The following is a 26,172-nucleotide window of genomic DNA, read 5'->3' on the forward strand; positions in this document are numbered from 1 at the left end:
GTCTGTGTGACGTGGACCGTAGTCCTCGCCTCAAAACCTCAACATTTTCTAAATTTATTTTGTGTCCCGTGTCGAGTGCGTGTTCCGCAATCGCCGAGTCTTTCAGTAACGCTTGATATTCACCTGCGTTTCACGGCAGCGTGTTTATTTTTCTACTATGCCCTCCAACTCTGATGTGTAGTTCGCTGACCGTCTGTCCTATATAGACCTTGGTGCAGTCATTACACTTGATTTTGTAGAAACAGTCCCTGGTTCTGTTTGCCGGCAGGAGATCCTTCAATTGCACCAGTGCAGAACGCAGTGTTCCCCCTCTATAAAGCTACTCTAATGTTGGCCGTGTTTAGAATTCTTGGAATCACATCCGATGTCCCTGGTATATATGGAATAACAGCTGTTCCGATCCATGCCCTGTTGGGTTTCGCTACCGGTACCAACACCCTTCGCAACTGACGCCTAATCAAGCTGGCTGGATACCCACTACCCCGAAGTTTGTTCTTTACCCCAATTCGGGCCGCTGTCCGATCAGCTCCTTCTTCAAAACATCCAGATGGTCAATACCACAAACCAGAATAACTGTTAGGATTTATTTAACACCAATTTACTCTTCAAATGACTTGGTGTATTTAAATTATAGTTTTGGACCCTGTTTACTGATGGTTTCTAGTTCCACACATAACTTGTTGCACGTTTTTCCCAACAGGTGTTTTACTTCTTTAAATCCGAACGACACACCGATCCGGTAATTTCAGGTTACCAACCGTTTTCCGGCGTGAATTTCGGTGGCATACTTCAGCCGAGCATGTCCCAGTAAAGGGCTTCCATATGGCTATTGTTGTGGTATGATTGTGTACTCTTAGAAGTGGTTTGCACAAAAGCCAAGCACCATAAACGAAAGAGCAAATTTTCCCACCTGAGCCTCTCTGTAGCCGGTCTAGGTACGACTTAACAATCGTTAGATTTCGTACTTTCTTCCATGTACTTTTATTTGTAGGAGAACGAGGGCGTTTCCGCCGTGTCTTCACCAGGGGATTGATCTCCAGTGCGAAATTTCGAACTCTACTGAAAAGATTTTTTTCATCCACGTTTCAGTATAGCTGGTCCCAATTACTACAAACTCATTTTCGGACAAGTACTAAATTAAAGACATTTACGATGGGTAGTTGTTGACTGTTGAGTTGAAGTTTTATTCGTTTTTGTGAAATCCATCCAAAAAACAATCTAAGCGTGGCAACGTGGATATAAATCGACCAACCAGTCAGTGTGCTACTTTCCTATCCTGACTATCTACTCACAGATAATTAGGTCTGCCCAGAATAACAGTAATTCGTATTGTAAAAGCTCATAACTAATGTGCAGTCAGTGTTCAATCGAGTGAAAAAGATCTCAGTTCGCACTTGTCATTTGAATTCGTTGAAAACGATCAGCAGTTTAAGAGCTTCCATTCGAATTGAACCAAGTAGATGTGTATCACTGAGGCGTCTGCATCATCGTCAGTGACAGAAATACTTACATCAGTAATAAACACTGGTAATAAACTGCCATAATATACCCATAAGAAATGCTGCTCTAAAAACTTGGAATGAATGTGGGGACTTAGTACAAACAACTTTATGTCCATACGGAAAACGATGAAAAACAAGGTAACTTTATTTTCATAAAGGAAACTACTCACAAAGTTGCTGAAAACTCTTCGACAGCCCACTACACTCATTTACAAATCAATTTGGTTTTCACGGGAAACTACTCACAAGGTTTTCAATCAATTGGAAAAAGTTTGGAACCGATTGAGAAGTCATCGTTTCAGAAGAGCTTGGTAAACAATCGGCAGTTTTTATTTGGGCAACGTTTCGCTTTTGACCTGATGAAGTTTTTGTGTCAAAAGCGAAGCGTTGCCAAAATAAAAACTGCCGATTGTTTACCTTCTGAAACGAAAGTGCTCGAATTCTTAGGAACATGTGGATTAGACACCACATTGGGAATTGAGCAGTAGCTGGATCATCACCAGCAGTCAATTCTGGTTAGATCTGGTTCACGACGAAGAGGATCAATCACTTTCGACTCTTGTAACCACCGGAAGAAATTCGCAACGATTCGGTTCAATCTCCTCAACTCATCTGCCTGTCATCAACTTTTTCGGATAACGGCAGCGGACAAACTTTCAGAATAACTGAATCCATTCCCTTCACAGGTAACATAATTTTATCGTTCTTGTGTCTCCAGCTAATCCTGTGTACCTCTGTTTTACTGAATACGAGCTCGATTGCGGTGAGATTCAGCTCTACTGTCTTCCTTATTCGCTATGCTCCGCCGATTCCCTTATCTGTGTCATTTATTGTGTTTTTTCTCATGATGGAATGAGTCAATAAATGGCACAAATAAGGGCAGGGGTGAAAGAATGCTGTAACGATTAAGCTGACAAGGGTACCATGTGCCAAGGGTAGATTGGTTCCAGATTGGTTCCTCCCTCAACAAAAGGAGGGAGGGCGCGGGAGATATAGTCAGTCATTACATGATCAGTTAGTTCGTACTGTATATTGTCCTGAGAGAATCGAGGAACTTGGGAACTACATATCGAAGGAGATGCCTTTGATGTATGAGCGCTACTGACTGCGCAGTTTATCTATGTCCACCAGTGTCATCAACCATTGGCGAGTTGACTCCAAGGGTCGATATCTCGAATATCGTGCCAACTGAATCATGAGGCGGTCTGTGTGCAGCACAATCAGCTGGAGGACATCATAAACGAGAGATTCGATTGAGTCTCCCGAGAAAACCAAATTGATTTGCAAATTTCTCGGAAAGGTGACTTTTTTCTTGAAACAGTGACGAGAGAAAACTCATCATATCAAAGTAAGATGATGTAACTGTGTACAAGTTGCCGACTCATTCCAACACAGTACGCCCCCAATCTCCGTAGTGAACGTCCGTTGGTGCATATCTTTCCACAGGTCATCGATCAAAGTCATGGCATTCAAACAGTGGCTTGTACACTGATGAGTAGCAAGCGATCTTGGCTCTCAACAGTCAACTACTTGGTCGCAAGTGGTGCTCAAAATTTCGGGAGACCATAGTACCAGGACACCAGATTCAGAAACTAGCTGATGAATTTCAAATCACTAGAAGTTACGATTACCGGGTAGGCCACATACACTTGTGTGAATTTCAAATAGTTCTGAAGGCGCAAACTCATCGAATTACCTAACTATATTTCCTGAAGTTAACGGGTTTAGGTGACGATCCCGTTTGCTAATGAAGCCAGACTATGTCCTGGTCAGAATCAATAGCAGTGCTCATCTCACGAAGCTCCAGGGAGTTTCGTGTAGTTTGAGCAGTGGACCGTTTGGCCATGAGTGATTCAGTTTGCACAACTTGTCAATTGGTTTGTGGATGTTCCGCCACCGTGGGAGAATTTGTCAGAGCTTGGTTGCTTGTTTGCTTCAGCTCATAGCTTTCAAGTTGAAGTTAATAGCTCAAAGTTACTGGTGGTTTGAAGATCGACAGGCACGCAATTTGATTGGTCCGTGAAAAATTTGTGTTGCATCGTGATCGGATTCTGACTGGTCTGACTGGTCAGTTGAACGAGTTTTTTCAGCAGTCCCCATTCTTTGAATCGATTGGGCCATCTCCAATTTTCTGGCGGTTGAAAGGCTTCATTGGACCAACTAGGAAAGATGGCATGTTTATCTTTCGGAGCGGGGTAAATTTTGAATTCTCCAGAAAAAAACTCGTAATGGAATTGCCCAAGGGTAAGTATTGAGCAGTTACATTGAACCGCTTAAGTTATTATCCAATTTTTCTGCTATTTAGTTCGGAACTACCTCGAAAGTGCAAGGCCATTGGGATTTTCCCCCAAGCACGTTTAACCCTTCCCTCTTCACATGCACCGGAACAAATGATCCCAGATGGTAATATCTGTTGAATGTCGTTGAGCAATAAAGTGACTTTCCACAAATACACTGGTTTGCATACCAGTTTGGTTTTGACGGAAAGCTCGTGTGAAACCCAACCGGTTCTCTCGTTACTGATGTTCTTAAGCAACTGAATGTGCTGAACCAGGCCGCTTCGTGTCTATTTGAGAGATCGCGACACATTGTATAGGCGTATTGCACTAATCATAAGGTTGCTGAAAAGTTTTAAACAACTTTATAGGGTATAGGATACTGCTGCTTCTTAAGAGGATGCCGTCGAAGAGAGTGTTCCTCGAGGAACGGAGTCAAATGGCCTGATCGCTTTGCATTACAAGAGGTAGTTCAGTCCCACAAAGCGGGAAAACAGTGGTCTGGTCATTCGGGCACAAAGTTATTTTTGGGCATATACGAAATTGCAACTTTGGTTGTTCAGAAATGTTACAGAAACAGGTATCTATTTGAAAACCGTTGATCTGAATGCCGTTCACGACACTGTACTAAGGCCTTGGTACACTTTAGGGATCCCCCACACAATGGTGCTTACAATGGAACTGATGCCGTAAGGCGTGTATACATTCATAAAATTACGTCAAGCTATGATGATCCACCTCATTCTGTTTGCGTCCATATCACTGTCGTTTGAACGGCATTCCTGCTGGAACAGTCATTCTGGTCAGTCCACACCAAACGGGGAAGCGCTGCAATATCACGTGTGAACAGTCCAAATCATGCATACCTGAGTGATTTGATTAGTTTGTTCAATACCTGGCTGTATCGATCGATTGGTCCGCCTGTCAGTAACTCTCAGGAGGATGGCGCGCTTTAAAGCTGCCGGATGATCATTTTGTTTTGTTGGTTTTGGCCAACTGCGTGAACCGAGTCGTACTGGACATAAATCCATGCTCAAACACTGTAAATTCGACTCGAAATTCGCCACTTTCTTCACGATTGAAAGATTCAGTAAATACAAACCTATCAGAAGATGACATGAAAGATGAACTGCGCACCTTTTTCTTAAAACAAACTACTCACAAGGTTGCTGAAAACTCTTCGACAGTCCACGACTGCTTTCGCTCTTTTTGTGGCACAGTCCCCGAGTTTCCGTCAACCTTATGTTCTATTTGAACCCAAAGCGGACTGTTTTCGAGAAACACACTCATTTTCAAATCGATTTGGTCGTGGGATGTCGAAGGGTTTTCAGCAACCTTGTGAGTAGTTTCCTTTATGAAAATATACTGCGATTTCTCGAATATCGTACCAACTGAAACATGAGGTGGCCTGTGTGTAGCACATTGAACTGAAGAATACCATGAACGAGGGATTCAGTTGAGTCCCTTGTGAAAACCAAAGTGATTTGCAAATGAGTGCATTTCTCGAATTTTGTCCCTTACGCCATAGAATATGCGCTTTGATTTGTGGATGGGTTCCACTGCACGAGGATATTTCCCGGCAGCAGCCAGCGGCAAGGCGAACTGTGCAGAAAACACCGAGGAACTAGACTACTTCGCAATAGTTGAAATTACCTAGCTAACTAACTAACTAACTTGGAAGATGCAACCAACCAAACAGCAGTAGTTTTTTTTATATTTCTCCCCCCATCCTAACTATTTCGGCTTTCTTACAGGGGTCAAAATTGTCCATAGTAAATTCTTTAGCAAATCAACTTATGAGAGAGGCATTCGATCTTTTCTTGTCATTTGTTCACCGTGATGTCAGTGACGAGTTTTTAATTCCAGAAAACTAAGCGAACGGCGTCATACCTCAAACATTTTTCATTTGACATTCATAAAGCCTGTGTTGTTTAAACTAAGTGAAGACATTCACGGACCAGTCAGCTTCACGGTTGATTTTAACTAGGTATCGAATTCGAATGGATGCGGGGTTAGTGGTTAGTTTTGAAAGACGGTTGGGCTGAAGATCATTCTGTACGACTAAAAATAAAGGTTCGACAGAGTGTAGTTGTAGCCTTACAAATGACCACAGTCCCTATTCAAACGGAAGTTGTTAGTTGAAGATAGCCATGGAGTTGAAATTGATTAAGGTCAAATTGTTATTGATTTGAGTTTACGGAAGGTCAAGGACAAGCGCGGTATAGGACATTTGGGAGTGGTGAAAACAGCTGTTACTGTTTTTTAAACGGAACATTTTACATCATTGTAGAATAGCGTACCTATTGGCAGAATGAGGACACTTCCCTTTTGAAGGAAACCTGCCGGTCACAATCCGATCTTTTCGTTGAACACGTCCGTTGAGTCGAACCCTGGATTACTTGGGTTTTTCATCTCTAGAATCACCATCATTCATAATCATTGGAACTAATGAGCTGCTTAACAGGGAGGTATTTGAGAACCACCGAGATACTTCTCAAACAAAAGTTACCAGATGACAGATTTGAGTTTGTTGAAGAGACAGCAGTCAGATATCGATACATCCGTATGCAGAGTTAGCGCAGTCAAACAAAACAAGGGAGCTTTGGAGATCTGACTGGATGAGCAATTTGGACAGCTTTGATCACTCAACAACAAAAACAGCAGAAACACCAACCGGAGTACATCGACCCCGTAAATAACTCCCTTTTTGCTTTTCGTTTGTCCTCACCATGCGGGACGCAGACCGAAAGAATCAGGCAGCATCTCCATCAGGGAGTAGGTGCGAGGAAGTCACACACTGGTTGCTTGATTAGCGTCACGTCTTCTTGCAACTGACTTGACTTTATAGCCAGTCCATTACCACGTATTCTTGGCCAACGAGGATCGAATTTTTTTAATGTTCCTCATGCTGTTGAGTACGACAGTCCTGGTTGCGTGTGTGGGTCTACAATGAGCCATCCAATAGTTACCTCTGAAAACCATCTATCAAGGAGAGCCGTGTTTTCTATTTCTAATTCTTGTTGGGAAAAAATGAGCACAGGATAGGCCGTGAAAGTAGAGCTCTGTCAGCCCTTCAGGCCCCCTGGGGGTGGTGCTCCCAAAAAATGTTCGGTCAGTTGCGCTGGTGTTTTCTTGCTCCTAAGCAGTCCTCAGCTGCGTTTTGGAAGTTGTGGACACCCTGCTTCTGGAAGTTTGTTCTAGAAGCATAGGAAATTATCAGGAAGGCCAGATTCCTGAAAGCAACCACAGACGTGAAAACCAAAGTGACTTTCAAATGAGGGCATTTCTCAAATTTTGTACCTTACGCTACAGAATATGCGCTTTGATTTGTGGATGGGTTCCACTGCACGAGGATATTTCCCGGCAGCAGCCAGCGGCAAGGCGAACTGTGCAGAAAACACCGAGGAACTAGACTACTTCGCAATAGTTGAAATTACCTAGCTAACTAACTAACTAACTTGGAAGATGCAACCAACCAAACAGCAGTAGTTTTTTTTATATTTCTCCCCCCATCCTAACTATTTCGGCTTTCTTACAGGGGTCAAAATTGTCCATAGTAAATTCTTTAGCAAATCAACTTATGAGAGAGGCATTCGATCTTTTCTTGTCATTTGTTCACCGTGATGTCAGTGACGAGTTTTTAATTCCAGAAAACTAAGCGAACGGCGTCATACCTCAAACATTTTTCATTTGACATTCATAAAGCCTGTGTTGTTTAAAATAAGTGAAGACATTCACGGACCAGTCAGCTTCACGGTTGATTTGAACTAGGTATCGACTTCGAATGGATGCGGGGTTAGTGGTTAGTTTTGAAAGACGGTTGGGCTGAAGATCATTCTGTACGACTAAAAATAAAGGTTCGACAGAGTGTAGTTGTAGCCTTACAAATGACCACAGTCCCTATTCAAACGGAAGTTGTTAGTTGAAGATAGCCATGGAGTTGAAATTGATTAAGGTCAAATTGTTATTGATTTGAGTTTACGGAAGGTCAAGGACAAGCGCGGTATAGGACATTTGGGAGTGGTGAAAACAGCTGTTACTGTTTTTTAAACGGAACATTTTACATCATTGTAGAATAGCGTACCTATTGGCAGAATGAGGACACTTCCCTTTTGAAGGAAACCTGCCGGTCACAATCCGATCTTTTCGTTGAACACGTCCGTTGAGTCGAACCCTGGATTACTTGGGTTTTTCATCTCTAGAATCACCATCATTCATAATCATTGGAACTAATGAGCTGCTTAACAGGGAGGTATTTGAGAACCACCGAGATACTTCTCAAACAAAATTTACCAGATGACAGATTTGAGTTTGTTGAAGAGACAGCAGTCAGATATCGATACATCCGTATGCAGAGTTAGCGCAGTCAAACAAAACAAGGGAGTTTTGGAGATCTGACTGGATGAGCAATTTGGACAGCTTTGATCACTCAACAACAAAAACAGCAGAAACACCAACCGGAGTACATCGACCCCGTAAATAACTCCCTTTTCGTTTGTCCTCACCATGCGGGAAGCAGGCCGAAAGAATCAGGCAGCATCTCCATCAGGGAGTAGGTGCGAGGAAGTCACACACTGGTTGCTTGATTAGCGTCACGTCTTCTTGCAACTGACTTGACTTTATAGCCAGTCCATTACCACGTATTCTTGGCCAACGAGGATCGAATTTTTTTAATGTTCCTCATGCTGTTGAGTACGACAGTCCTGGTTGCGTGTGTGGGTCTACAATGAGCCATCCAATAGTTACCTCTGAAAACCATCTATCAAGGAGAGCCGTGTTTCCTACTTCTAATTCTTGTTGGGAAAAAAATGGGCACAGGATAGGCCGTGAAAGTAGAGCTCTGTCAGCCCTTCAGGCCCCCTGGGGGTGGTGCTCCCAAAAAATGTTCGGTCAGTTGCGCTGGTGTTTTCTTGCTCCTAAGCAGTCCTCAGCTGCGTTTTGGAAGTTGTGGACACCCTGCTTCTGGAAGTTTGTTCTAGAAGCATAGGAAATTATCAGGAAGGCCAGATTCCTGAAAGCAACCACAGAATGCCCGAAATCTACTGCGACTCTAGACGTTGATCAGACAGACAACGCCCCCTCAGTATGCAGCGCGTCGCAGCCTAGTACCAAAGCCAGACCGCGTGCCTCAGCATTGGACCAAGTTAAACAGTGTCCCTCCAATAAATTGCTTGAGACTGTTGTATTCTCCCTCTTGCACTCGCTTTTTCGGAATATAGCTGTTGTGTGCCCTTTTTTCCGGCACTAGGAACCAGAGCTGTTCAGCAGTCAGATACAACGGATTGGCGAATCAGCAAATATAACAGAAATTTTACAACATATTCCCTTTTCTCTCTTTACAAGGACTTTCGAAACTAAGCACCAGTTGCCATTACCGATGTACTGCTGTCTATGAAAATAATGATAGTGATGAGATGTGTTTACGCTCGCACCCACAAAGGTAATTTCGATCAGTATTCCTCCCGAAGACATCGATTTTGATCAGTTCATCGAACAGCATCAAACAAGACTACACACAGTTGTGTCCAAAAACAGAGCACTTCTGATCGAATACTGACCACCTTGGTCAGATGTATCAATCAGTCAATTGGAATATCTCCAGAACCGTCGTATATTTCAGTGCCACACTATTACGTTAGATGCTTCAAAGTATATTTGATACTTTCAGGTGATAAGTCTTTGAAACTACTCGAGCGGTACTAAATTCACACAAGTTGTGCTGTGATAACTTTTACCGAGTCGGGGTGGCTACTATCAATACACTTTCCTACTTGAAGCCAGAATATTGGTTTATGTTAGGCGGAATTCCATACGGAACCCGCTTCACCGCTCACAGTCAGGTGCTGCTACGGCCAAGAAGCCCATCCCACGCAAAAATTCGGGACGCTAGACGGTCTGGCATCAAGCCGAGATCTGATTGGTCAAAAGTCTGAGCTCAACAGCCAGTCATGACCCAGTATTGGTCGAATGCCGGTTGCCAGTGGCGCATCCAGAGCGCCTCGGAATTTCCAGAAAGTTGTTGCCGCTTGCGCTGTACATGTGTTTCTGACTTCGTTTTGGGCGTTAATATACCTTGTGCACCTTTGGTGGTTGTTTTAACCTGAACGCTACTCAGACCAAGAACTAAACTGAGGAAAATACATTTTCTACAGTTTTGACAACACACGTAGAAAAATAACACCCCCAACAAGTGGTATTTTTCTCTAAACATTTTAGAAGGTACATTTTTAAAAACCCTTTGCCTGTTTAGGTGACAAGTCGTCTGAGCTCTTCACCCCCATTTACAGTGTTTACTTATCTTGTTTCGTTCATGGATTGTGCTAAATCTGATTAGAGGGGTCAGACAGGAAACGTCTAGGTATGCTCCTATTTCCGGACTTGTACCGCTGCCATTTGTTGTATCTTTTCATGCTTACTTCAGTTAATTGTATTCATGTGAATCTGTCTCACCAGTACAAAAGCATCGTCATAAGAAGTGTAGTGAGTAGTATATATCCTTAGCATACCTCTAAACACTCATGATACAATTGTCCGTTTTATGGACAAAAACCAGTCGGCTTTTCGATTGAGGGCTTTGGATTTGCATTTAAAACGAATGCTCAAAAACAAGAAGCCGGTCTCGCTTGCCTTTGATTCATTACACACGAACTGTTGTTCATTTTGCTCATTCCGGTGGAAGTTACTACCGTACCGGATCAAAGGGTCCGAAAATATGTCTCGCGTGATAGGATCAGACAATACTGAAACAGGAGATTAATGGGAATGACGCGGCGAAATTATGGGACCGTATTGGAGACCGAGGTTCCGTTCATCCAACCATTTGAAGCATTCAAACAACACAACGATCGATATTCCGCCACCGATCGATACTTGTCATGAGAGCTTCGACGTCGCCTGTGTCAAGTTTATCATGGTTGGTCAGCGTTCTGCGCAAAGCCAACCGTTGAAAGTTTTGGTCAAATTTGACTGACGCTGATCATATCACTATGTATTTCCTACAGTTAGATGGTAAAGTACATGCATACAAGTTTCTGGCAGTAGTTTTAAGGTAAACAACAAGAAAAAGTCATCAAATGCCCTGAGGCTCAGTGCAGTGGACTGATAGGTACTTTCCTACCAAATCAGATTCCGATCGAAAGTTATGGATCAGCTGTTCTAGTGTCAATTTTCACGTTTGTGTTTGCTAAGCTCATTTGGACTGCACATTGCACGTGCGGTAGGAAGTAGCTGTACACAATCAGAGCCTGTGGTTCTGACCGGATTAGTGGTCTGGTAAATTATGGAATCCAATAAAGTTAACTCGGCGTGATAACCAACGGAACGATCAGAAAGATATCCCACAAAAAAGAAAGCCGGGCAAAAATCACGTGGTCAATAGTCGGCGGATCTACATCCGAGCAACAGGTGGATACTACTGATGAGGTATGCGAGTAGTGTGTTTTCTCGTAAATCCGCTTCGCGTTGCTTGAATTTGTGGAGTCGCTTTGTAGAATTTGCTTGCATTTGGGTAACAGTCAATGCCTATCCAGGAAAGTGCAGGAAAACACGTTCAAAGAGAAGATGGATTTTCAAGTTTTGTAAACAAGATGCATATGAGAGTTTTGCTTCCCTGTCCAACAGTGTGTAACTGTTCAGCCGGTGTTTTTAAAAAAACAACACAGCAAAAGGCTTCTTCCTTTCACCGGTATTTTGAGATGCGTGGTTTGAAAATTTTGCGAAGCTGTCTGGAGTCGTTCAATTTGATGTGTTGAAACGACGACCCCGAATCTCCCTTGAAGCCCGGAATTTCGCTGAAAAGTGAAAGTTGATGGGCCTTCGCAGATTGGGACTTCGGTTGCTTAACTTATCGTAGAAGTGTCTACCGTTTAGCTGATTTTAAGTTTAGTATTTTACTATCTCAGCTTCTGAGGTGGAATCAGATAAGTCTACGCTAATTATCACTTAGTCAAGCAAAGTTTGCTGCACCGGTGTTTGGTTGATATCCATCAGAACATGACATCTGATTGGGACCAATTAGTTTGACCATCTGTAATCGACCCACACCACATTTTCAAGTTATTTACCGACATGTGCAAGTACCTCTACTATACGAAAGTTATTCTGCTTGGCTTTGCTGTTTATCTGATTGTTGTTATCCGTAACATGGTATCTTATCGACTTCCCGCCTTGAACGTGCCATAAGTCATACTGGGCCAAGTTGCGACCCGTGCGAACCAAGTACACCAGGGTTTGTCTTCACCACAAATCTTATTTCGTCATACCCAGTCTGGTCGAATTGAAAATATTCGAGAAAATATTATTTTTAGTCGGGAATAACAGTGATGAATAAACCATTTTTCGTTTAAACCGATCGGATGTTACAGTCTGTAGGTGGCCATTCTAGCCATAAATCAAGCTTGACATCCACTACAAAGCTGATTCATCATTTATGGAGTGAAATTGACCTTCATACAGACACGTCTCCGCAGCCAGTCCCTGGCGGCAAGTCAAAGACAGCAACAGTTGTTCTACAATCCATTGCAACCCGGGTTCCTTGCTATCTCATCCACATCAGCTGCACTTCTACGATAGCCTCCAGGATTCGTTCACCCCGTTCGTGAAAGTTGCTTGATTCCTTGCAAGTATTTTAGCACTCGAGAAACCCGGAATTAGCAACTCAGTTTTCATGAGGTTATACTCCCAAACATTCAGCGAATGGGGAAAATTCACAATACGCAGACACTACTTCGCTGACTATCTGTTTAAACAGTTTTGACCCTGCATTATCCTACTACACTCCTTGAATGCGTTTCAGTCATTCAAAATGAAAACTTCATTTTTACATGCCTAGAGAATTGCGTTTTGTATGGAGTTTGGAAATCAATCACATTTGTATTTATACGTGGTTGAAAACATTTGAAAGTGAGTATGTAACGGTGGACAATATATAGCTTGCGTAGTGCGAATGAGGTTGGATCAGCTGTGTAGTACTGTGGAATGAAGATAAAAGTGACTGTGTTCATCTTGATAAACGTCTCTTGGTCAGGCGCCTCAGTATTTCCCCAATACAGAACAGTACAGAACACAATGTGTCCGACTCATTAGGTTAGTGAAAATCCGTCGACAACCCACGACCGGTTTCGCCCTTTTTGGGGGCTCATCAGGTGGGCGCAGTTCCGGGTTTCCGTCTACCTTATGAGTAGTGCCTTACAAATATATACATGTATCGCGACATCTCGAATATCAAAGTGACTGAAAAATGGGGCGGTTTGGTGCAACACATCCAATAGCCTGTAAACATCACAAACGAAAGATCCAGCTGGGTTCCAGGTGAGTCTCTCGAAAAACCAAACTGGTTTGCAAATGAGTGTATATTCGCTGACATAATGTGCCCCCTTTTCCCTGTGTAAACACGCTATACACACTGGTGCATTATTGATGTTTTGTGCCATTCCAAGTAATTTCTGCAGTTTGTAACTAGATGGTCATATTTCAATCTTTAAATCTCCTGATTACAACATGAAATTTTGCACGATCAGTTTACTGTAGACCTTGTGGCTGCCTCTAAATACCCGGAATAAATCAGGGTGAGCAGTAAAGTGGGCGTGTCACTCACCAAAACGCGCAGTACTGATGTCTTCTTAATTTGTGACTGAACGTCTGCCAGCTAATTTCTAAGCTAGGATAACAGCTCCACAGCCACCTGACCGAATACGAGTGAACACCCGCGAGCTACCAATATTCCAGTGTGACACTCTAGAAATCTTTCCAAAAATATCCATCTCGAAAGGAATCGCTCCCTTAAAGTTCCCTTTGATGAACCGCAGCATGATTTACAAATGCCCTTCCATCATATTTGGTCCGCTTGCTTTACTGAGCACTGTTCAAAAACCGACTGCCTCTCACAACGTAAAAAATCGTTACTTATGAGAATTCAGTTACTCTTATGTTCATCAAGCGCAGTCTAGAAAACGCACCTTTTGTGAGTAGACTGACCAACAGAAAGTTCAGTCTTGTATAAAAACGCGAGACAGCATTGTCGGCATTGATCTAATCATGGCTAGACCGCGGAATTCAACTCGGCTTTCTTATAAAAATAAACACTCACACTTTCCGCCCCGTTGGGATTCGGCTTAATAAACCAAGTGGACATGCAACCCACAGCTGATTGACAGTTTGCTTGTGACTGGACGATTAATTGTTAAGAAAATTTAAATTTGTGCGTGCGTATGTGTCTGCCCATCTGCCTGAAAGAAAGCCTACCTATCAATCCTCATTAGCTTGAGTTTCCCTTTCTTGTATTGGCCTGATGTAGAATTACTGAAGACCTTAGCGAATATACGCTCGTTGGCAGAATAATTTGGTTTTCCGAGAAACTCACCTGGAACCCAGCTGAATCTCTCGGTTTTGATGTGTCCAGGCAACTGAATGTGCTGCATTCACCAGGCCGCCTCGTGTTTCAGTTGTTACGATATTTGAAATATCGCGATACATGCATATGTTTGTAATGTACTACTCATACGGTTGCTGAAAATCCATCGACAGCCCACGACCGGTTTCGCCCTTCTTGGGGCTCATCAGGTAGGCGCAGTCTCCGGGTTTCCGTCAACCTTATGTTCTACTTGAAACCAAATTGCACGAAATTAGCGAATATACACTCATTTGCAAGCTAATTTGGTTTTGCGAGAGACTCGCCTGGAACCCAGCTGAATTTCTCGGTTTTTATGTTTCCAGGCGAAACCGGGCGAAGGCGGTTGTGGGCTGTCCAGGAGTTTTCAGCAACCTTATGAGTAGTGCATTACAAAATATATTGAAGACCTTATTTCGTCGGCATGAAATTCTGCCCCTCAATGTCCGTCAGCCGGTTTTCATAGATTACAATAACAGGCTCAATTTGAGGTGGCAAGTTAGGTTTCTCTCATTCAGGTTTTAAAATGCAGTCCTTGGTGGAAGAAAACTGCCCCTCCCCCTGTTCTACCGCTTATCGTGCTTATGTGCCAGATCAGTTTGAAAGCCGCGCTGAATCTCGGACGCAAATGTTTACTGGTTCAATTTTTTTTCACAGAATTACACGTCAGCTAGTTCTGAAAAGGTACACTTCATTGCCATGGTCACGTGGCATTGCGAACAGACCAGCCACGTCACAGATGTTGAATCACTGGAGGCCTGTGAATAACTGCAAACTAGGCTTCAGTGAAACCGGACGAAGTTGTTAATTGCAGTACACGGATGTCAATGTAAACTCTTTGGAATACACCTGGTGAGCAAGCACGAATGCAATCCAATCGAGATTGGATTGGGTGAATAGGATAATGATGATCTCGAAGGCAGATAACGAGAAGTTGACATTCCAAGTGACTTTTGTGGATCGCAGAATTAAACAACACAAACGAGAGATTCAGCTGGGTTCCAGATGAGTCTCTTGCAGATTTGAATTTTTCTCACATATTATTAGCAGTGTGGTACCCTTGGACGGTGAACTGAGTTCTTTCCTCGAAGTCGGCGTGTACGGCTTACCATGGTAGGTGGTGAATCTCTCGGGGCAGTTGTGTGCGATTCAAGTTTGTTCTAGGAGGCTTTGTTTCTCGGTCAGTTGGTATGTGACACATGTTGTTTGTTCTGTAAAACAGTGCTTTTACTATGCCTCGCTTGTATGAGACAGACGACAGAAAGTTGGAAGTGTATAAAAGTCAAATACACTGATTTGAAAACAAATTTGGTTTTGCGAGAGGCTTACCTGGAACACAGGGGAACTTCTCGTTCATGATGTTTCGACCAGATGAGCGCCAAGAAGGGCGAAACCGGTCGTGGGCTGTCAAAGAATTTTCAGCAACTTTGTGAGTAGTGTATTACGACTACATATGTTTTGCGATGTCTCGAATAACGTACCAAATGAAACATGAGGCGGCTCGGTGCAGCACAATTAGTTGCTTACAAACATCATAAACGATAAATTCAGCTGGGTTCCGTGTGAGTCTTTCGAAAAACCAGATTTGTTTGCAAATGAGTGTATTTCGCTAATTTTGTGCAATTTGTGTCCAAGTAGAATATAAGCTTGACGGAAACTCATAGACTGCGCCTACCTAATGAGTCTCAAGAAGGACGAAACCGGTCGTAGGGTGTCGAGAAATTTTCGCCCGCCTTATGGGTAGTGTAGTACGTGTATGACAGCCACTATGGTGGACAGTGCGTCGCAAGAACATTTTCTAGCTTCCAGTTTTAGGAACCTACGGGAACGGTAGGCTTCCATTAGATTCAAGTTTGTGGATCACTGACGAGTTAGCAAAAATGATGTTCATCATGCTAGAAAAACAAAATAAAATTATGATCAGGAGCGAAAATCAGTCTGCGAATACTAGATCTAATGGACTGTCACAGCATCGTCGATCTGGCACATTCCTTAAAAGCAAAACGAATGTTTGTGTACAGAGTAGCATAAATCAAATGGGACACTAAGTAGAGAATTAGATTAAGTATAGTAGCCACAAAAGTAATCGACAGTTTTCTTTGATGGGACACTGGCAAACAAACAATAAAAGTAAGCGGAATCAACCTATGGGAATTTCTTAGTAAACTGTCCGAAAGCGTCCAAAAAATTAAACGTTTTCAAAGTGGATCAAGAACACCCACCAGCAAATAGGCAACTGAAGGAGTCAGTAAAAAACAAATCACGTGATTAGAATGCTGCCGATCAGATGCTCGTGGCCGAACAGTTCACTGTTTAAACTACTTGTTGGAAAGTGCTCGATGCATACTACTAATGGTTCCAAATAGGTGTAAAACGATCGCATAGTGTCTCTGGGCTATTCATATGGGTTGACTTCAACAAATAAACGGGGACCAAATTGAAAAATGCCCACACGTACAGTTCCACAATAAAGTGTTTGTTGTGCTGACAGAGGCTTCGTCACACAAACATTGGGTTTCGGTGAGAAGGTGTCACATACTACTACTGGTTAATCAAGTAATCTGGATACACAACCAGGTAAGTCCGGATGCATGTGAAAACAGTCATCAGTAAGAGGCAGAAAAGCAATAATTAAGCAGATCGATCTGTAAAAGACACAGCAGAAACTGCGTTACTTTGTGAATGTACGAACCATCCACGGAATCGAGAAATCCACTGCGGGAGCAAACCAATGATATTCCAACGGAAGAGGACTGCAGATGCGTTGCTAAACAGAGTTCGAACTCTCGTAGTGACTAAGGTGCAGACTTACTGAATGCAAGGTTCGTCGTTCGAACCCAGCCGCTGAATCTTGACTACTTCTGTCAAGGCTCGAACAATCTGGCAATACCTCAGCTCTTGTACTCCCTTCAAGCATCTAAACGTGTGTTACACCAGAACTATCATATAATTCTAAATAGCTGTCGACTGTTCTCCGACAATTCCCAGAACCAATAGATCAGCATGTCGACTGCCTGAATCACCCTTTCGGTTTGGAAGACCTAAACTAAAATGGACAACAAAATGGTGGGACCAGCTTTATTTACAATGTGCCAAAGTCTGCTGACTACCTTTTATCTTGACTCACAGTCTTCTTAGTTGCAGACGTTCTGAGAACCCCAATGTTATGTTGCACACGTCACAAAGCCTCTCTTTCTTGGGATTCGTCGATGATGTGACATCAGGTGAGGTTATTGTCTGTTTGGTGATGTCTATCGAATTTGGACTGGCATTTGACATCTGTCAGATTTCCGAAGGGTCCTCAACACTATGATTTCCCAATGTTTTCTCGTGATATAATTGGTTCGTCCCTGAAAAGCGTGGTTGAAAAATTCACAATTGGCTGTTACTAGTCTCACTGCCGTAAAGTAATCGGATTCAGGCTGCCTATTTAAGACTGTCAGAAAATATGTAACTCTAGCTGGAATTTTCGTGCCTGTCAGTGATAGAGTCTGAATCGAACGAGCAAACTCACCGTGACAGTGAAAAGGTCCCAGAATCTTGGGTTGGGTTCCCATGTCTTGCAACAGATAAGCCAGTTGTGATAGGGGATTTGTTATGTCAGTATCGTCAGCCATTTTCCCAAGCTGACATTTTCCTTTCCATTTGCGTTTTATCCCGGTTGCGTCATCCTAAATCCAATATCCCGTCAATCGACCAGCGCGTCGACCACAGTTGACGTCAAATCTTTTCTCCTGTTAGGTCCCTTCTAAACTACATTCAAGTTTTTGTCCAACCAATGTGTCGCCCGAGCTGAGACAGCTCAAATGCCAGCCACAGGCGCGCAATCTGTTCCCGGTTTTTGTTTCTTCTGTGACACACTGGGTGATCTGGTTTCAGTGAAATGGCTTAACAGATCTTCTCAAAGAGCCACCATTAATTAGGATATCCATCAAAACATCGGGACTAAATCCCATCAGTTCCATCGAACTGGGGATTGCATAAAATTCGTACACATAACGCAACGTGTCGAATTAACCGCTAAGTTTATCTGAAGCACGGGATTTCAATGAAGAGTTAGCCCCTAACCGTTCGGATCAACAAGTTTACAGGCAATCTCCGATATGAATCTGGATGAATCCAAATAACATTGGATGATGTTACAGCCATGAGGAGAAAACATTACTATTGGATGTATCCGTAACCAAGCGATAATCACTCGATACCGGCGTGTTGGTTGATTACAAAAAGCAGATAAGGGTCAGGTAAACGATCATCGCAGACGATGGATTCTATACAATGCGATAACAGGCTAGAAGGGGAGTTGCGATAAGCAAACTCTACCACAGACTAATGAATAAAAAGACACCCAATTATTCCTGAGTAACTCAGTTTCTTTTACAACTGGGGTGATTTATTATGGAACGTAGATTACTAAACTGTAATTTTCAAACCTCTCCATCGAAATCTGTTGGGAATGAATGACCGATACTTTCGTTGATGCACACGAACAGTCAAACACAATGAAACGATTACCCCTTTTATCATCGTCTTGAATCTCATGTCTATGGACACAGTCGATGGGCAAGTGATTCAACCTACCTGACTGTAAGCGACTCTATTCTTTGCAGACTACTCTTGGTCTACGTCCAAATCGATCCGGGAATCCCAGGTTCCCGATGCGGAACCTTGAGTCACCCTTCGGTTTGGAGATCTTGAATATCAAAATGAGCGCGTTCGATAGTCTATGGTAGGCACTGTTTACACAGAAGTAAGCAAAAATATCAAAATGAGCGCGTTCGATAGTCTACGGTACTGTTTACACAGAAGTAAGCAAGGTTACACAACAAACCTCAATTGTTTATAATCATGTTCAATACACTCACAAGTCAGTCACTGACTTGGACAGCTCAGCGCCAACTTTCGTATAACAGACAGCTGTGAATTGAACGCTGGGTTGCGGCCGTACCTTCCGAGACCAGTCTGGTGGTTCTGATTGCGGATTCTGATTGCGAGTGAGATCATACGGAAACACGACCGCACGAACACGTATAGGTAGGTAGGTTAGTGCCACACACAGACAGTATACCAGGATAGGCCCAAGCCACCAGATGAATGACGAGTACTGAGGTGGGGATGAAACAAGTGGAAAGACCAATAGGTAGAGTAAGCAAAATGATGGACTATCACGATGTCAAGGTAGATTCAATTCTAACCACCGTAATTCCTGCATAGGACAAGGAAGAAAGGGAACAAATAGGACAAACATCCCGGAAACAAATCAGTAGTTTGCTGAGTACAATATGATGAATGAGTAAATGAGGAGAGGTGGTCCGAGCACGTGATTTGAACAGGGAATAACACTTACTTGACACTCAAAGAGTCGGTCAACACAGGTTCGTTTGCGATTACCTTAGCATGTCAAGGATGTTATCATCGTATCCCGCCTTCCTCAAACATCTTTTTGAAAATGACCTATTTTGGATGACACAGAGGAGAGAGGGGTCCTCGCTCTGCGAAAAAACGTTCAGGAGGAACTTCACATCCCTGACCTACAGAGCTGCCCCTGGTACCTGCGTCAGAAGCAGTTTAATTTAATGTAAACATCCACAGAAGGTGACGGAGTTTTAGGGTTGAAAAGGTGCACCGATTTCTTCATCATCTTTATTTGGCTTCTAAGCTTCTAATCCCGTCATCTGTATCTGTAGCCAACGGTTCTTTTAGTGAAGCAACCGAGCCTGTCTACACACCACAAGTAATCTTATCAGAAACAGATGAATCTCACAACTCACAGACGCTACCGTTCTGTGGGGCATGCACTCGACAGGCAAGTCAATGACTTGAACTGGAATTCTGGAATAAAGGAAATTGAGGATTCTGCGAAAAAGGAAGAATCCGCCAGTGAAGGCGATGAAGCTGAAGATGAGGAAGATGAGAGCGCAGGGTAAGGAGAAGAGAAGCAGTAGATGACAACACAGAGAATACCAGCGAGGAGGAGATACCGAGAAAGAAGTGACTCCAATGGGTCCGGGGGAACAAGTCTGAGTCCGGAACAGAACATGTCGTGGCCCGAACTGGAATGGTGCTCGAAACTTTTTTCCTCAACGGAAAGGAAACTTCAGTATCAGGGGTTGTGGTTTCTCCAACAGTAGTTTCAGGCATCATGAGCGGAGTCGCTGGTAGCTGCATGGATGTTCTAGATATCTGGCTGCATGGCTCAGCCTTTCTAAGAAGCACAGAGCACACATAACTGCCTTGCTGATAATACACCGGGCCCCGAAGTCAGGGGGACAAACGCTCTGTATACTACAGTTTTGGAAGGGTCAGCAGTTGATAAACTGCTCTCTTACCATTCTTCATGGGCTAGGCTTGAAAGAGCCATTGTGTGGATGACGCGTATCAAATCGTACCTCCATGTAAATCGAGTAGAGAAGAAAAATCGCGACAAATGCACTCCCTCATTTGCATTCGATTTTCATGGGAGAGTCAACTAAATATCTCGTTTATGGTTTGCCTGGAATGAATGTGCTACCGCCTCATGTTTTAGCTGGTAGGATATTGGATATATCACATTATATTTTCATGAGTAAAACTACTCACAAAGTTGCCAAAAACACTTCAACAGCCCGCGACCAGTTTCGCTATTCCTGGGGCGCATTCCCCGACCTTCCGTCAACCCAAAGTGGACTGTTTTCGAGAAATACAACCTTTTGCAAATCAATTTGGTTTTCTCGTTTATGATATTCTACAAGTGAATGTGCTGCACACAGGTTGCCTCATGTTTCAGTTGGCAAAATATTCGAGATGTCTTAGTATATTTTCATAGAGAAGACCACTTACAAATTTTCCAAAAACGCTTCGATGGCTCACGACCGGTTTCGCTATTCCTGGGGCTTATCAGGTGGGCGCAGTCCCCGAGTTTCTTTAGGTTCTACTTGAACCCAAAATGGCTGATTTCGACATGAAAAAGTACCGCAAAAAGGAGACTTAGTTAAGATTCAACTTCGTCCCAAGTTAGAATCAAGTTAGTTTAAAAGTTAGTTGAATCCTGAATCCGACCCTAGCAGATCTACCTGGTGCTCTCTGAAGCCGTGAAGACACTCGATCTCCATGGCCACATTAAACACACTGTCAATGTTGTTTTAAACTTCTTTCTTTGCTGAGTATTTCCCCAAGTTCTGTTTACTTATCCTGGCATTCTGATGTGTAGATCTTGAGCGACATACCAACAGGTTTTCTCAGCCCTTTTCTTGTTCATCACCACGTTTCGTCACATTGTTTGGTCTGGTCTGACCCGAGTTGCCTTGATGAAATTTGCGGGTCGACAGTACTCACTGATGTGGGTATTTGTTTGTTTGTAATGTAAAGTTTGGTTTGTTTGGCCTTGACTCAACTATACTTACAGCCGTCAGTCACGGTCACGATCAACCAGCTGAATAGACCGACAGCTAATCGCACGATTCTCGGTAAATCTGATGGACTTGATATTTGCAGGATATATTCGTGTACATGTGTGTACTGAAATCCAGATTTAACCAATGTTGTTAAACGTTTTCGTGGATCTCACATGTTCTTACCACCACGTCCTAGCTCACGCGGTGTTAAGTTACATGTGCGTGACAAAAGTAATAAGAACCGTGAGCGAAATTGCGTCAAAATCGAGCGGATGCGCGATAGGTTTGGTTGCCGTAGTGCATCTGATTGCTTGAGGAGCATTGTTTGTTGGGATGAGCTAGGCAGTCTTCAAAAACCCATGATATTCTTAAAGTTCCATGCAATAACTTTTAAGGGAAAGACACTGTTTTGCGGTATTTCGGGCGTTCTCCTCAGTTCCGGATAGCCTTTATCAGTCCACAGGCTCCCCAGGGTTATCAGAAAATGACTCCTTTCAGCGCACTGAGCGGACATTGTCTTCTTTTTTTTGCGTACCTATTCATCTTGAAAGATGACTGATTCGCATAATGAATCTATATTGTTCTGTTCTTCCGCTTCACAGGATTAACCTGCTTACTCAACGCCAGCTTATTTATAAGGCCAAATTAGCCCAGCAAATCAGCATATTCAGTTGATTCCGAGCAGAGATTTGTAGTCCTCGCACTGTTCAGGAACTATTGTCATCAGTTCTAAAGTATCACCAATACTGTGCGGTATTCCGGACTCACATCGTATTAAGTTTCTTTTTCTATAAGGAAAAGTCTCAAATCCACTCTGAAACAAGCTCCGTTAGATGCCTTCTGCTGGCTGCATGCCACTGTTCCAATTGAGGAAGTTCACCATTGAGGGTTACGTCAATATGTCTCAACAAACACGCACGATTTTCGTTTACTCCTGAAAACATCTTGGTTAATTTTAGCCTTGGGCAAAAGAATAGCAAGAGGTCCAAGACACTGATGTGTAAACGGACGCAAGACGAATCCAGAGCAAGTGTTGGACATCGTTCTACTCAGTAATGTAACCTACCGACTCAGTTACAGGGGCCACCCTTTTAGGGTCCTAAGAATCCAGCTTCGATTTGACAGTACTATTCAGTCGCTGGAAAGAAAACGCTTTTACTTACTTTTTAAAACATATTTTGGTGTCAAATCCTCTAACGGAAAAAATTTTCTGGCTTCTTATAAAGATCCATTCGGTCATCAGATTAACACGTGCAATATAAGGTCTGGTTACTACATAATTACATAATTACATAATTTTATAATTTCTGTTCCGTGTTAACATGATTCTACAGTTATCAGTCGGTATGTCCTCTCATAAACTTAAATGAAGTCATTCGAAGCCAGATCCCCAAAAATCGTTTCTCTGTTTCGTGGGTATGGTTTTTATTATGGGGCAATTCCGTACTGACCCAAAAATTCAGTCTTTAAAACTGTCGCTTCGATGTCTTGCATAGTTCCCCCCCTGGAAGGACTACCTACCAAAATTAGTCTTTTCTGAGAGGAGACTACTGAAACCCAAGCTTAAAAAGCTCAAGATTGTTATTTAATCGCAACCCGAGCCTTGACTTTGAATACGACCGGTGGGTCCCACGTTGTTCTTAATCATACGACTGCATTTCGCCCACCTACGGGATCTGATGAGACCGATGCAACAGTGGAAAGCCAGAAAATACGCAGACTTGTATTTCAACCCGAATTTCGCAAGCAAATGATAGTACCAAATGCTCGAAAGTCAAGTATATGTTATTTTGACGAGTCGTGCATGCATGGATCGTGAACAGGAATGGATGGATTGACCAATCCGAGGACTGGTGGGTGGCCAAATCTGATTGGTGCATTGTCGATGGGCGTAAGTAGCACGAACGATAGCAGCCAATAAGGCAACTGAGCAAGCTGTGCCGCTGCTTCCTTTCCGAAAAGCGACGGCTTCTCCGTAATGGCAATTGACATCGACCATCACTCACTTCAACCAGAAAAGTTCTGATGAAGTTTTCCTTTTGCCACAAATGATTCGTCGGGCTAAATGACTAGCTTGAAAGTTTGGTCTAGTTTTAGGTCATGAAGAAAACCAACCAGCAAATCTCTGCGCATCAGCAGGCCACATCGGTGTTGAGTGTTTTTTGGGTTATAATCCCGACAAACACTTGATTCCAGTCAGACGGGTTGAGAAACTGGGTGCAGTAAATGTTTGGGCTTACCAATGTTTCATCCTTAGTTCGCATATACTGTGAATACGAATGAATAAATCCGTAACACAAGCGTCGAAATTGTGTCAGTTAAGAGATTTTATATTGAACTTTCTGGAAGACATATCTGGTTGCTGATGCAAAAATACCAGTGAGAGATATTTTGTCGTCAGGGCGATCTATCCTGAACAGAATAAACCCAAAAAAGATATGTTTACTCCAACCGTGGAAGCAGACTTTGTAGTGTCTTGAAATTCACTACCAACTTTGAAGAACCATTTGAAAATGTCCTTTCAGAGGGCAGTACGACGATTTTTTGTCTATAGCGTGGACGATTGGTCACGTGATATACAAGATAGTTCCCACTGTCTTCAGATATCCCAACCCATGATGCTGGTCCTTTGGTCAATAAATACACTGTTGGAATAGGCGAATGCTTGGCTAGATTTCTTAACTTCTGACGTCCCGTGACCGTCACGCTCGTTGAAATTTCTGATGGGGAAATCTTATGGGATAGAATCTTCAGTTTTGAGAACTAACATAGGTTGTAGGTGACTTACTATGAAGACTTTATAATGACCGTTTAGACATTTCAAAGCTACATTTGGAATGGTGACAGTTCTGATAGCCATCCGGCTAGATAACAAGCTGACCAGTGGGCCGAGTGTATCATGCGTTACTTGTAAAAGTTTGCAGACAAAGTATGCAAACCAGATGAATAAAGTCAATGGGGTTATCCCGCAAAGAGGATTAAGTCAATATCAGACGTTGGAAACTCCCACGCAGTCTTTACCATATGCTGCAGAGATGTTAAGATTTCCACCGAGTGGCACGTCTGAACAAAACCTGCGTAATACACACACTTGCAAACAAATTCGGTCTTGCGAGAGACTCACCTGGAACACAACTGAACCTCTCATTTGTGATGTGCCGCACTAGGCCGCCTCATGTTCCGGTTGCTACGATATTCGAGACATCGCGATACATATACAGACGTAACGCACTACTCATAAGCTTACTGAAAATCCGTCGACAGCCCACGACCGGTTTCGTCCTTCTTGGGGCTCATCAGGTAGGCGCAGTCCCGAGTCTTCGTCAATCTTATGTTCTACTTGAAACCAAATTGCAAGAAATTAGCGAAATGCACTGATTTGCGAACAAATTTGATTTTGCGTGAGACTCACCTGGAACTCAACGTGGAAACATCACAAACGAGAGATTCAGCTGGGTTCAGGGTGAGCCTCCCGTAAGATCAAACGTGTTTGCTAATGAGTTTATGTTGCCAGGTTCGTGCAATTTGGTTCCAAGTAGAACATAAGGGTGACGAAAACTTGGGGACTGCGCCTACCTAATGAGTCCCAAGAATGACGAAATCGGTCGTGGGCTGTCGAGGAATCTACAGCAACCTTATGAGTAGTGCAAAACCTGCGGATTTCACAATACGATTAGTTGTAAATTACTATGATATAATTTATATCGAACGCCACTTAACGAGGGGTTACGTCGTCCTCCAGCTTGAAATATACTCAAATAATTTTGTGATATAGTAGTGATTCGCTGGTTTGAATTGCCCTTGATTTCAGCTGGGATGAACTGTCAATTCTTGGGGATGGTATTCATTTGAGTGATCTAAACGTTGTGACGCAGAGATGGGCCGCGCTCCGTTCCTGTTCGTTTCAATAAGCGCAAAAACCTTCACCTTCCATAAAATTAATATTTACGATTGAATGGCGTTAGAAAAATTGCAAAAATGAATATTGTGGAGTGTACCTGCAGGGACAGCACAAATGGCGTGAGCATTCATCGTTGTGCAAAGATAATGGAAACCTGTGCTGAGTTTGGTTTAGTTAGATACTTGGTTAATTATTTGATTTGATTTATTTGATTATTATTTGATTAGTTAGTTGGTTGGTTGGTAGGTTGGTTGGTTGGTTGGTTGGTAGGTTGGTTGGTTGGTGGGTGGGTTGGTTGGTAGTTTGGTTGGTTGGTAGGTTGGTTGGTCGGTTGGTTGATTGATTGATTGATTGATTGATTGATTGATTGATTGATTGATTGATTGATTGATTGATTGATTGATTGATTGATTGATTGATTGATTGATTGATTGATTGATTGATTGATTGATTGATTGATTGATTGATTGATTGATTTATCTTATCAATCTCAGTACTTATATCGCATCCCGATGGTCCCAAATGCGGTTTGGCGCGAAGTTCCCGGGGGAACCGGGTTGGTGCAGTGAATAACCTGCTCGACTGCCATCCGAGTCTCTCACAGTAGATGGGAAACAGTATGTAAAGACTAACAGGTGACACACATCTCGCCAACGACAGCCGGACGATCAATATGGGCATAAAATGGAGACGAGCAACAGGCAAACGGAAATGGTGTAAACAGTGTTTAAAT

The 26,172-nt window shown here is 42.9% G+C and overlaps 3 protein-coding genes across 3 annotated transcripts in view; 2 read left to right on the plus strand and 1 right to left on the minus strand.

Annotated features, from left to right (window-relative positions):
- Window positions 1-18,837, plus strand: part of T265_01677 (hypothetical protein) — a gene marked incomplete at both ends in the record, with an annotated part of 48,801 nt that extends 29,964 nt beyond the window's left edge. Inside the window, one exon of the mRNA XM_009165743.1 lies at window positions 18,776-18,837. Coding sequence (XP_009164007.1) covers window positions 18,776-18,837 — 62 coding nt within the window. The remainder of the gene's footprint in view (window positions 1-18,775) is intronic.
- On the minus strand, window positions 131-4,809 carry T265_12828 (hypothetical protein; the record flags this gene model as incomplete). Its single annotated transcript, XM_009165789.1, is given in 4 exon segments — window positions 131-319; window positions 324-532; window positions 2,609-2,813; window positions 4,645-4,809. Coding segments are annotated over 4 exon segments (768 nt in total).
- A 1,081-nt stretch (window positions 18,838-19,918) lies between the features above and the next one.
- T265_01679 (hypothetical protein) overlaps window positions 19,919-26,172 on the plus strand; it is a gene marked incomplete at both ends in the record, with an annotated part of 26,643 nt that continues 20,389 nt past the window's right edge. The window contains one exon of the mRNA XM_009165745.1: window positions 19,919-20,088. Within this exon, the coding sequence (XP_009164009.1) occupies window positions 19,919-20,088 (170 nt within the window). The remainder of the gene's footprint in view (window positions 20,089-26,172) is intronic.

The sequence above is a fragment of the Opisthorchis viverrini genome, assembly GCF_000715545.1.
Source record: "Opisthorchis viverrini unplaced genomic scaffold opera_v5_18, whole genome shotgun sequence".
Lineage (NCBI taxonomy): Eukaryota > Metazoa > Platyhelminthes > Trematoda > Opisthorchiida > Opisthorchiidae > Opisthorchis > Opisthorchis viverrini.